The sequence below is a fragment of the Lissotriton vulgaris genome, chromosome 9 (assembly GCF_964263255.1).
Source record: "Lissotriton vulgaris chromosome 9, aLisVul1.2, whole genome shotgun sequence".
Lineage (NCBI taxonomy): Eukaryota > Metazoa > Chordata > Amphibia > Caudata > Salamandridae > Lissotriton > Lissotriton vulgaris.
Window position 1 is genome coordinate 239,291,912 of NC_141697.1, and position 12,407 is coordinate 239,304,318.

At 45.8% G+C, this 12,407-nt stretch overlaps 1 protein-coding gene across 1 annotated transcript in view; it reads left to right on the forward strand.

Moving 5' to 3' along the window:
• The window catches only part of KNSTRN (kinetochore localized astrin (SPAG5) binding protein), a 110,368-nt gene that overhangs the window by 16,764 nt on the left and 81,197 nt on the right, over positions 1 to 12,407 (forward strand). The window contains exons 4-5 of the mRNA XM_086937399.1: positions 3,580 to 3,627; positions 8,392 to 8,491. Of these exons, the coding sequence (XP_086793525.1) occupies positions 3,580 to 3,627; positions 8,392 to 8,491 (148 nt within the window). The remainder of the gene's footprint in view (positions 1 to 3,579; positions 3,628 to 8,391; positions 8,492 to 12,407) is intronic.

Consider the following 12,407-nt stretch of genomic DNA (forward strand, 5'->3'; position numbering starts at 1 on the left):
AGGTCTTGGCGGCCAGGTAGGAGAAGGACCTTCCTCCAGTTGTTGCTCTGCGGATGCGTGGGACGGCGGCGAGGGCGTGGCTGGCTGAACGGAGGTGGCGTTTGGGAGCGTAGAAGTTGATTCGGTTGTTGAGGTAGCTCGGGCCTTGGTCGTGTAGGGCTTTGTGTGCGTGGGTGAGGAGACGGAAGGTGATTCTTTTGTTGACGGGGAGCCAGTGCAGGTCTCTCAGGTGTCCGGTGATGTGGCTGTTTCGTGGGATGTCGAGGATGAGTCTGGCTGAGGCGTTCTGGATCCGCTGAAGTCTCTTCTGGAGCTTGGCGGTGGTTCCGGCGTAGAGGGCGTTGCCGTAGTCCAGTCGGCTGGTGACGAGGGCCTGGGTGACGGTCTTCCTGGTTTCTCTGGGGATCCACCAGAAGATCTTCCGTAGCATGCGCAGGATGTTGAAACATGCCGAGGAGACGGCGTTGACTTGTCTGGTCATGGAGAGGGAGGAGTCCAGGATGAAGCCCAGGTTGCGTGCGTAGTTCGTCGGTTTGGGTGCGGTGCCCAGGGCGGGGGGCCACCAGGAGTCGTCCCAGGCGGTGGGCGTGGAGCCCAGGATGAGGACCTCCGTCTTGTCTGAGTTCAGTTTCAGGCGGCTGGTCGTCATCCATTCGGCTACCTCCTTCATCCCTTCGTGCAGGTTGGCTCTGGCGGCGGCGGGGTCGTTGGTCAGGGAGAGGATCAGCTGGGTGTCGTCGGCGTAGGAGATTATGTTGAGGTTGTGTTGGCGTGCGATGGCCGCGAGGGGGCTCATGTAGACGTTGAAGAGGGTAGGGCTCAGCGAGGATCCTTGAGGGACGCCGCAGATGACTTTGGTGGCTTCTGACTTGTACGGCGGACTCTCTGTGTTCTTCCGTCGAGGAAGGAGACGATCCATTCCAGTGCCTTCTCCTGGATTCCGACGTTGCTGAGGCGTTGCACTAGGGTGCGGTGGCAGACAGTGTCGAAGGCCGCGGAGAGGTCTAGGAGGATGAGGGCCGCTGTTTCTCCGTTGTCCATCAGGGCCCGGATGTCGTCTGTGGCGGCGATGAGGGCGGTCTCGGTGCTGTGGTTGGCTCGGAAGCCAGACTGCGAGGGGTCGAGGGATCCGTTCGTCTCGAGGAAGGCGGCCAGCTGCTTGTTGACGGTCTTCTCGATGACTTTGGCTGGAAACGGGAGTAGCGAGATAGGGCGGTAGTTCTTGAGTTCGGTGGGGTCTGCTGTAGGTTTCTTGAGAAGAGCGCTGAGTTCGGCGTGCTTCCAGCTCTCGGGGAAGGTGGCGGTGTCGAAGGAGGTGTTGATAATGGCCCGCAGGTGGGGTGCGATGACATCGTCGGCCTTGTTGAAGACGTGGTGAGGGCAGGGGTCGGTCGGAGATCCGGAGTGGACGGAGTTCATCATGCGGACGGTGTCTTCGGTGCTGATCGGAGTCCAGGCTCGGAGGGTGGTGGTGGGTGGTGTTGCTGTGGTCCTGGCGTGCGTCGGTTGTGTGCTGAAGCTGTTGTGTATGTCCGCGATCTTGTTGTGGAAGTAGGAGGCGAGGGAGTTGCAGAGGTCTTGCGAAGGGGTGATGTCGTTGTTTCCGGCGTTGGGGTTGGAGAGCTCTTTCACGATGTTGAAGAGTTCCTTGCAGTTGTGTGCGTTGTTGTCCAGTCGGTCCTTGAATGCAGTTTTCTTGGCGGCGCGGATGAGTTGGTGGTGCTTCCGGGTGGCGTGTTTGAGGGGGGACATGTTGTCTGGTGTAGGTTCCTTTCTCCAGACTTTCTCGAGGGCTCGGCAGTTCTTCTTGGAGCTCTTGAGTTCGTCGGTGAACCATGGGGCTTTCTTGCTGCCGGGTCTGTTGGGCGGGGTCCTCAGGGGGGCGAGTTCGTCCGCGCAGTTGCTGATCCACTTCGAGAGGTTGTCGGCGGCTTGGCTGGGGTTCGCTGAGCTGGCAGGTGGGTGCTGGCTCAGGGAAGCGGCGAGCTGGTCGGTTGTGATCTTGTTCCAGCTTCTGCGGGCAACCTGTTGCTGGTGGTAGTGGATCGTCGTTCTTTTGAAGGTGAAGTGTACGCAGCTGTGGTCCGTCCAGTGGAGTTCTGTGGCGTGGCTGAAGGTGATGTCTTTGCTGGATGAGAAGACTGCGTCGAGTGTGTGTCCGGCGAGGTGGGTGGGGGTGTTCACCAGTTGCTTGAGTCCAAGGTTGTCGAGCAGGGTGCTGGTGTTGCGGTCGTTGTTGTTCTCCAGGTGGAAGTTGAGGTCCCCCAGGAGGATGTAGTCGGCGGAGGGGAGGGCATGCGGGCTGACGAAGTCGGCGATGTCCTCGCTGAATTGAGTGCGTGGTCCCGGGGGTCGGTAGATCAGGGTGCCTCTGAGGGTGGTCCTTGGGTCGGTGTGGATCTGGAAATGCAGGTGTTCGGCGGTGGAGAGGGTGTTGTCGGTGCTGGTCATGATTCGGATGGTGTTCCTGTGGATGATGGCGATGCCTCCTCCCATCTGGTTGGCTGTGCGGTCCCTCCGGGTAATCTTGTAGCCCTCTGGGATGGCGATGGCGATGTCGGGCGATGAAGAGGCGTTCATCCAGGTCTCTGTGATGAAGGCAACGTCAGGGGCTGTGGCGTCTAGGAGGTTCCAGAGTTCGATGGCGTGTCTGTGGACGGAGCGGGTCCACAAGTTCGTCTGAAAAACTCAGAAGGGGGCACGCTCCTTTTGTGGGTAAAGTTACTGCTGGGTGCTGTGGTATTTGAGGCCGTTTTGTAATTCACGTTTGCTGGGTACATTGGACACTTGGCATTTGTAAAACATTTGAGCAGCATCTTTCTCTTTGAGCCCACAAATGCTGCCAAAGCACAGTGGACACCTGCCCTGAGCTTAGAGCCATTTCTCACCATGGCAGTGTGAACAGGAGACACAGAACACCATATAGAGACAGCACTGTCTGTCACTGGCCCCCACCTTTTGCTGGTCAGTGAGAAAAAAGCGGAAGTCACCTGACCTCTTTAACTTTTCTCATGTGAACCAACTGTGCAGCATTAATTAAAATCACTTTCTTTAATCATTTGTCCATGTATTTGTCTTTTGAAAGGATGTTAATGGGTGCCCCTCCGCTGCATTTTATTGCAAAGTACATCTTAGGAAGGTTAAGTATCATAATTACATAAACAATCCAATCGGACAGATTTACAAGAAAGTAACGCAGTGCGGTGCCGCAAGTCATTTTACTGCGACGCGTTGGTTTCAAAGCCCAGGGATGCAACACCTTCCCCCCCCCCCCCCCCCCTCACCTCCCCCGGCCCCCTCTCTCACTGCTCTATGGCACAGGTTCGGCATCAAAGCAATGGACTCATCTTGAATTCTTATATGCACTCAATTGGAGTCTGAACGACAGTGGTCTTTAAGAGAGTTTGTATTTCACGACTAATAAAATGACGGGTCTTGCAGATGTCTATTAATCTACAGTCCTGCTCTTCAGCAGTGTCTTCTTAACATTATACAGTACTTTTTTGTATGCTCTAACAATCCCTTGGAATTTTTTTATCTTATTGTCTTTAACATTTCTTTTTTCTTATTTTACTTCAGCAAGTATACAGTTCCTGCTAATAAAAGGACAACAGCAGCAAATAGAGGGTGAGATATGCAGTCGCTTTGAAACCTATTTTTAAAGGGTGTGTTGCATGTACATCCGATATAAAATGTAAGAAAAAACTTTTTTTTCTCTTGTTAACGCTTTTGTTGAACTTTTTCAGCGCCTTAGGGTATGAAATACTCCAGAATCCTGGTGAGATTTTTTTTATGGTAACCTTTTGAAGAAATCGCCCCAGGTTTCAAAGTTTAAAAAAAATATGTTAAACGTATATATTCAAGATGAATAATATTGTAAATTGTATCTATCTAATGTGTTGAAAATAGAATGCTTTAGCACTATTCATTTAATTCTGAATGACATATTTAACTTGTATATCTTTTTAAGATTCTTAAAAATTTAAGTAAAATGTTTAATATGTATTAAACATTAAGTTATGTATAGCATTTATTTAATTTATTTTGAAAAAAGTTATTTATTTTTAATACAAAGTTATTAAACTTTAAAATAAACTAATATTGCTAAATTACATAATTCGGTTGACGTTAATTAAGTGTGTGTGTGTCTGTATATATATTTATACAAACAATTATATATTCTACATACACACACCTTTAATTTACGTCAAACTAATGATGAAATTCAACAATATTTTATATATATATATATATATATATATATATATATATATATAGTACTTATTACCTACTGCCGATCGGTGGTTATAGTTAGGACCTCATTTCCATAGATGAAGCTGTTTTTTGGTGTGATTTTTCTGCTAATAACGTTGGTGCTGTTTGACAAATCTTCACAACATTTTTAAAACTAGTACACCAATCACTTCAGCTGCCCTCTGGATTTGTCAAGCAGGGGCAGAGAGAAGGGGGGGGGGGGTCTCAAAAACGTTTTCCCCATGCAATTTCCCATAGGGATTTTGAACATGACTGCTGCCAGAACCGCTGAAAGCAATTTCACTAAATTTGGCAGAAGGCTAGCTCTTGGTCTAGAAAGAGCCCTTTTGTTATTTGGTGTAAATCTCTTCAGTAGCTTTGAAGTTATTAAAGAAAAAATATTTATACATATCCAGGGAGACGGGTCCGACAGATCTCATGGTGCGATCTGATTGGAAGTGTTGGCAGCCATCTTGGGACTCAGCTCGTCCCAAGAAAAAACATTTAAAAAAAGACAAGGGGGCAGGGTATAAATACCCTGATTCCCTAGGCCTACTAATGGGGTCCCAGAAGGACCCACTCTGGAGCCAGACACTTTTTTTCTGTATTATTGTTTCAGTGAATTTGCAGAGGATCCGTAAATCCACAGTAAAATAGAAAAACATGCGCTGGTTCCCGCCATTGTTTTATATACCCCAACGGGGGTGGATTTTTAAATATACTTGGGGGGGGGGGGGGGGATGAGGGTGCGTGTGCCCCTTCTCCCCAGGCCAATTTTGGCCCAGGGTACCCCATCCTCCGGGGCCTGGCTGAATAGAGATGGGGCCACCTGGCCTCCCTCCAAGCGCTGTTTTCCGCCCCGGTGACCCCCAACTTCTGCAGCCTTGATGTGCCAAGAAATGGGAGGGGGTTGCGCAGCTCACCTCCTGGAGCCATTAATGGCCCTGGGGACCTCATCCCCTGGTGCCAGCTCCAGCTATGTCCCTGACAGCCCAGCCCCTGGATATACAGGTTTCCCTGCCCGCACTGGTGCAGGCAGAGAAACCTATGTTTGCTTTTGCTTGGCTGGATTAATTTTAAAGCTCCCGCCACGCAAGAGCAAACGCCGAGGCCTTGGCTGCCGCTCCGCCAAAGTACGTGTCCCCGCCCACCACATTACGACTTTTTCATAGTCTGGCGGGCGACGTGGCGGTGGCCCTTTTAAATGCACTGCAGTGTGACCGCACTAAAAGTTCCTTCACTGCACGGACTCGAAAGTCCATGCTGTGCAAGAACTTATGTACATGCTCGCAGCCCACCTGTGTGTATCCACTTATGTGTGAGGCACAGTAGGGCCCTCTAGAGCCCCTTTTGTTTCCTATCTGCCAGGATTTTCATGGCAGTGGAACCGCCATGAAAAGCCGGGCTGAGAGGAAACTCGTAATATGCTTGGCAGGACTGGGGTGGTCGCGCCAAGTATATTGGAGCCTCTGACCACCGCTCCTGTGCCAGGGAATGGCGATTCCCCGGCGGTCTGACTACCAGAGTTTGTAATCAGGTGGTCAGACCGCCGGTGCAGCAGTGGCTGGATCTGCCACCACGAGTCTGTCAGTCTCGTAATAGGGCCCTAAGTCTACTCCCAGTGGGCGGGAGCATTTTAAATGCTCCCGCCCGCCAGGAGGGGACTTTTCATCTGTTTCCCCAACCCTTATAAAGCAAAAGACACAGATGATGGATGGACTGCAGAGAAAATCAAACATTCTTCCCTAGTCAATAGATCTGAGTTAAATTCATTGATCTTTTGTTCATCATGCCACCCCAGTTTAGATCCAGCCATATGCAAATCAGTCTTGGCCCTGTGCCTCATGGGAATAGTCCAGACCGAACTGCCAAGCCAGGTCCTCCCTGGACCGGAAATAAGCCTCCTGGGGCCGGTTTCGGGGCATTACCCCTAATCAGCCAGGCTAGCTTGAATCCAGTGGCACAGTGAGCCCGGGACCTACATCTGGTCATACCCGGTGCACTTAGGGCGAGAAAGCAAAAGACACACAGATGATGGATGGAATGCAGAGCAAATCAAAAATTCTCCCCCAGTCAATAGATCTGGGTTAAATCCATTGTTTTTTTCTCACTATGCCATCTCGTTTTAGACACAGCCATTTGCAAAACAGTCTTGACCCTGTGCCTCATTGGAACAGTCCTGACCGAACTGCCAAGCCAGGTCCTCCTTGGGACCGGGTATAAAGAAGGCAGGGAAACGGATAAAAAGATTGTTCCTGTACACAGAAAGTACCATTTTTATCCTGGCGAGGGGTGGCTGCGTGCCCCCCTCCCTTTTCATATACTGACCGGACCACAGGACATAGGGTCTCCTGGGTCCATTTTGGCCTGTAGAAGGGGCGGTGTGCCCCCTATCCATTTACAGTAAGGCCAGGCCCTGGTAGATGAGTCCCCTGGGCTGAAATATATCCAGGAAGGGGCGAGGGCACGTGCCCCCTTCCCCTTTTTAATTGTGGCCGGGCTTCGGGTATGGGGGTACCCAGGCCAGAAATCGGCCCAGGGAGAGGGGCTTGTGTGACTGCCTCCCCATTTACAATAAAGCCAGGCCCCAGGAGATTGGGACCCTAGTGCCAAAATACAGGCCAGTGAGGGGGGCACGTAAACCCTCCCCTGAGAAACGGTGCAGGTCCCCCTCCCAGATTGGCTGCTGAAGGCCGTGCTTGGCAAGGGCTTGCTACAGGGCGTGCGGCTCATCCCCCCCAGCATGCACGGTCCAAGGCCGTGCATTGTGTGGGGTTGACTGCATGCACTGAGTTGGCCAACCCCAGCTGTAAACTTAGAAATGTACTGAAAAAAATAAAGGTTACAGGGACGTTATAATTAGGTCCACAATTTACATGCAAAAAGCAGAAATTCAGCAATTGTAGGTAATAAGCTCAAGAAACCTATAACTCATGCCCTAAGGTAACTAAAACCCACACCCTCGTCATGCACTGCTAATTACCTCCCATATTACATCACTGATGACATTGATAAGATCAGTAAAACATTTGCTGTAAAATTATTGATGACAAAGCTGCATGGTGGTGGCGCGAGTTATAGTTACCTTAGGGCGTGATTTATAGTTTCTTGTGATAACTAACTGCTGAGTTTCTATGGTTTTGGGTGTGTAAATACTTCCCTGTAACTTTGCTTCTTTTTTTGTGAATATACATCTATCAAAGTCTAAATAAATAAACTTAGTTTAAAATGTCCTATCCGATTCTATTTTAAGTTCCTAAATCCATGAATTTGTATGAGATTATGTTGCAGTACAAGTAATTGGCCATGTGTGGTGCTATATTTACTCTAAATTTGAGCTGAAGAACATTTGCTGCTATTTGGGGTCCTTTCTGTGGTAGAGTTGCAGTTGTGAATAGCAATGGCCTTACTCTTTCGAGGGTGTGTGTAAATTCTTAATCCTCCTATAAGCCCTCCTCTCAAGTAGTAAGAATTCTCCATTATCCAGTCACATTTCCTGTCTTTGCCACATTTACTACTAAAACTTAAACCTACACGTGCAGAGATCTCTGTAGATTTGCATGTAGATTTGTGAATAGCATTTTGGAGTATGTGAGTAGCACCGTTGCAGTACTACTAAACCTACTACAAAATGCAGTTAATCTTTTCCCTTGAAGTTTTTAAGTTTACTCCACTGACCTTATTGTAATGGGATGGCAAGTGATATTCTGTACATCCTTTTTGAAGTATCGCTCTTGAAGCTGGAGGTATTGTGGAACCCCGCCACCCTGTTTCAGTGTGCAGTGTCACATCTGAAGGGCAGGACCTCTCACTAGTGGGAACCCCGCGGATGTTATGGCACAAACATTTCATGGATCACATACAGACCGATTATTCTTTTCTTGCAACTGCGAGAGGCTCAAGCTACTCTTATAGGCAGTTGACACCCTATGAAGCCACAGTGGGTAGGTACCTACATGTATTTACCAGTTTTATGTTTGGTTGTTGTTACAGAGGATCAGATTTTGAATGCAACAGAGATTTCTCTCCTCCTCGTGATGTGCAGCGCCCCCATGTTGGAGAGGGGGTCATGTTTTTCTTCCGGAAACTGTTACTTTTTTGTTGGTTAATCATGCATCAATTTATTTCACCACACAGGCCGCCTACTCGAAACAAAGCTGAGGCAGAGCTCAGGGACCGAAATCAGTTTCTAGAAGATGCTAATCAGCACCTGCAGTTAGAACTGGCATCGACACAAGTAAGACGTCTTCATTTAATGCTCCTCCACCTAAGTATTTGAGTCAAAACATGGAATCCTTAGCACAGTCCAATGTTTAGCCCTGTTTTTCATGCCTGGAAAAGCTAGTTGTGGAGTTAACTGTTCTTTCATTTCTATTCCCCAGCATTCTGAATCTGCCCCAATGTCTGAACTGGGGGGAGGGGTGGGGGGTGGGGTGAGGTCAAAGTACTGGGGAGGGCTCCCGCAGAGCGGAGAATCCTGAAACAGACTGCCGTTTTAGTGTTCTGTTTTAAACCACTTTATGTTTTACATGTTATTGGCACAGGATCTTAAAACCAAATGTTGAATATGGAATTGTAATGAATGTCAGTTTTAAGTGAACAACTTAGTTCCTGGGCATTGCGGAGGGGTGCGTTGTGATTTACTGGACTCCTACTTGCATAGTATTTCCTAAAATGTCTTATGATTGGTCCCCTCTAGATCCCCAGAAACGTTTTCTGTATGCTCGCTATTGACATGTTACAAAAATGTAATGTCCCTCTTAACTTATTTGTAATTTAACTTTAACTTCATTTATCTCCTGCCACACCCGATTGACCTTTGACCTGGTAATTTTTTTAAGTTGTGCAGAGAGCGAATCCTGATCATCTAAATAATTTAAATGTGTTTATTCCGTTGTATTAGATTATAAAGTGCTGTTAGCTGGTTGGCTCGCCAGTGCAGCTATAGTCAAAACACTGAAAGAATTTATTTGCTTTTCCAATTCAACCAAACTCCGATTTTTTATTTTAATATTTTTTTTTTTTTTTACTCCATTCCTTTATTTCCCACTTTATCAAAAGTAGGTGCTTGGGTGCTACAAAGCTTGGCTCCCCCTTGTGACGTCTGCTATCCAAGTGTTACTTGTAACTCTCACTCTTTTTCTTTACCTTTCTATTTATCTGGGGTGTGTTCTTTGCTATTTACTGCTCAGCTAGCATTCTATTACCTTCTCAGTTCTTGCCCAGTCCGAAAAGTGATAGCATTCTTTCTGCCAACATAGAATAAGCAATTACATTTACCTCCAAGCCCATCGACCCAGTTATTAAGCCATGAGAATTGTACCCAATCACAGGACAGGAAGCAAAATAGGAATGCTAATATTAACACAACCCACCCTCATCAGGGTTCTATAATAGTACAGTATACCCCCAGCACTTTCTGTTTTTGTTTTCTGTCCCGGGGAGAACTCGTCTTGCCAACAAAGGAGCAACATAGCAGACAGGATCCCCAAGTGGTACTTAAGTGATTTTCGAATCGATGAATATATGTGCCTGGATGGGCAATAATACGATTTGTTAATGGCGCGTAATTTAAATGTATGTTGGATTACAGGTTCGAAGACATGGTTCTTGATTAAAGCTAGTTTATATATGTTAATTTTTAAGTCTTGGAAAACGGGAAAATGTCTGCCTCCGCCTCCCCTTTAACTTGCCCCCCTTCTCTAACTCATCACAGTTTTACGTCACTCCTTATGCCTTCTGGTACACTAACCTTTAGTTTGAGCAGAAGAACGGGCAAATCTTTTTCGTGCTAATAGCTTTTAGTAGTGCAGAGCGAAGAGTAGTTTTGCCCATGCGCGCTCGGTATGGGACAGTGTACTCTTGTGCATTAGGCAATTTGAAAGCACATCTGTGTTCAGTCATGGCTGTCACACCCAGCAACTATAAAGGTGAGAAGTTTCTCTGATTTGGACTATGTTAGTGCGGATAGTGGAATAGATTATGTTGATTTTGCGGATTATTGCAGTTTGCAGGTATGCGGAAGCATACTCGCAAGAAAAAGAATTGCTTGCGGTCTTCTTCTGGAAGATCTTCTGCTCTTCCTCCTGCTAAGAGAAATAAAGATTCAAAGAGAGATGACAATTTTAAGAAAATGATATTGGAGACTTTGCTGTCCCTAAAAAGAAGAAATGTAATGTCTCAGAAGGAGCTGGTCAAGAAAGTATTAATTGAGTACCTTCCGTTTTAGACCTATCGGATCAAAAGGGGAAGTGCATTTCCAAAGAATTGACAGTTGTTGCCCGAGCCCTTCTTTATTTCAAGTCTCTGCTGCTTCACTCCAATTTATTTGTTAGGTCTGCTAACCTATGCTTTGATTTGTTATGCTATGCTTTGTTATGCTATGTTTTGTTATGCTATGTTTCGTTATGCTATGCTATGCTTTGTTATACAATGCTATGTTTTGTTATGATATGCTATGTTTGGTTGTGTTCTATTATGCTATGGTTTGTTTTGCTATGCTATGTTTTGTTGTTTTTGGTATGCTATGTTTTGCTGTGCTATTATATGTTTTGTTTTGCTATGTTATGTTGTGTTTTGCTATGTTTTGTTATGCTATGTGTTGTGTTTTGTTATGCTATGTTTTGTTATGCTATGGTTTGTTTTGCTATCCTATGCTTTGTTTTTTATGCTATGCTATGTTTAGTTTTGCTATCCTATGCTTTGTTTTGTTATGGTATGCTATTTATTTGTGTTTTGTTGTGCTATGTTTTGTTGTTTTGCTATGCTATGCTTTGTTATGCTGTGCTATGTTTTGTTATGCTATGCAATGTTTTGTTGTGTTTTATTATGCTATGCTCTGTATTGCTATGCTCTGTTTTGCTATGCTCTGTTTTGCTATGTTTTGCTATGCTCTGTTTTGCTATGCTCTGTTTTGTTATGCTCTGTTTTGTTATGCTCTGTTTTGTTATGCTCTGTTTTGTTATGCTATGTTATGCTATGTTTTGTTTATTCTATGCTAAGCTTTGTTTTGCTATGCTATATTGTGTTTTGTTATGCTATGTTTTGTTGTGTTTTGTTATGCTATGTTATGTTTTGCTATGTTTTGTTATGTATGCTATGTTTTTGTTTTGTTATACTATGCTTTGTTGGTTTGCTAATTTTTGTCATGATTTATTTTGTTTTGCTATGCTTTGTTATGCTATGTTTTATCTTATGCTATGTTTTTTTGTGTTTTGTTATGCTATGTTGTGTTGTGTTTTGCTGTGCTATGCTTTGTTATGCTATGTTTTGTTATGCTATGCAATGTTTTGTTGTGTTTTATTATGCTATGCTCTGTTTTGTTATGCTATGCTATGTTTTGTTATGCTATGCTTTGTTGTGTTTTGTTATGCTATGCTAGGCTTTGTTGTTTTTTTATGCTATGTTATGTTTTGCTATGCTTAGCTATGATATGTTTTGTTACGTATGCTATGTTTTGTTGTGTTTTGTTATACTATGCTTTGTTGTTTTTTTTGCTATGTTTTGTTATGCTATGTTTTGTAATGCAATACTTTGTTTTGTAATGCTATGTTTTATCTGATGCTATGTTTTGTTGTGTTTTGTTATGCTATGTTTTGTTTTGCTATCCTATGCTTTGTTTTGTTATGCTAGGTTTTGCTATCCTATGTTTTTTGTTGTTATGCTATGCTGTGTTTTGCTATGTTTTGTTATGCTATGCTGGTGAGGGTGTGTGAGGGTGAGGGTCAAAGGGTTGTGAAGGTGAGGGGGTGTGAAGGTGAGTGAGGGTGATGGTGAGAGGGTGAGGGTGGGTGTGAGGGTGGGTATGAGGGTGAGGGGGTGTGAGGGTGTGTGAGGGTGAAGGTGTGTGAGGGTGTGTGAGGGGGTGTAAGGGTGAGTGAGGGTGAGTGTGTGTGAGGGTGAGGGGTTGTCGGGGTAAGTAAGGTAGGGTGAGGGTGTGAGAAGGGGTAGATGTTAAATACGCATATGCCAGCTGCTGGGTCTTCATAAACCATTTGTTACTGCTCAACTGGAATTTCCGTAGACGGCGTCCCATCTGTACAAATATGGCTGCAGTATGTCAGACTTTGGGGAGGAAGGGGGGAGAGGGTCTGCCAAGACTATTAACATCATAAATATGTCATAAATTGTTCATTAAAACTTAATCCCCATCG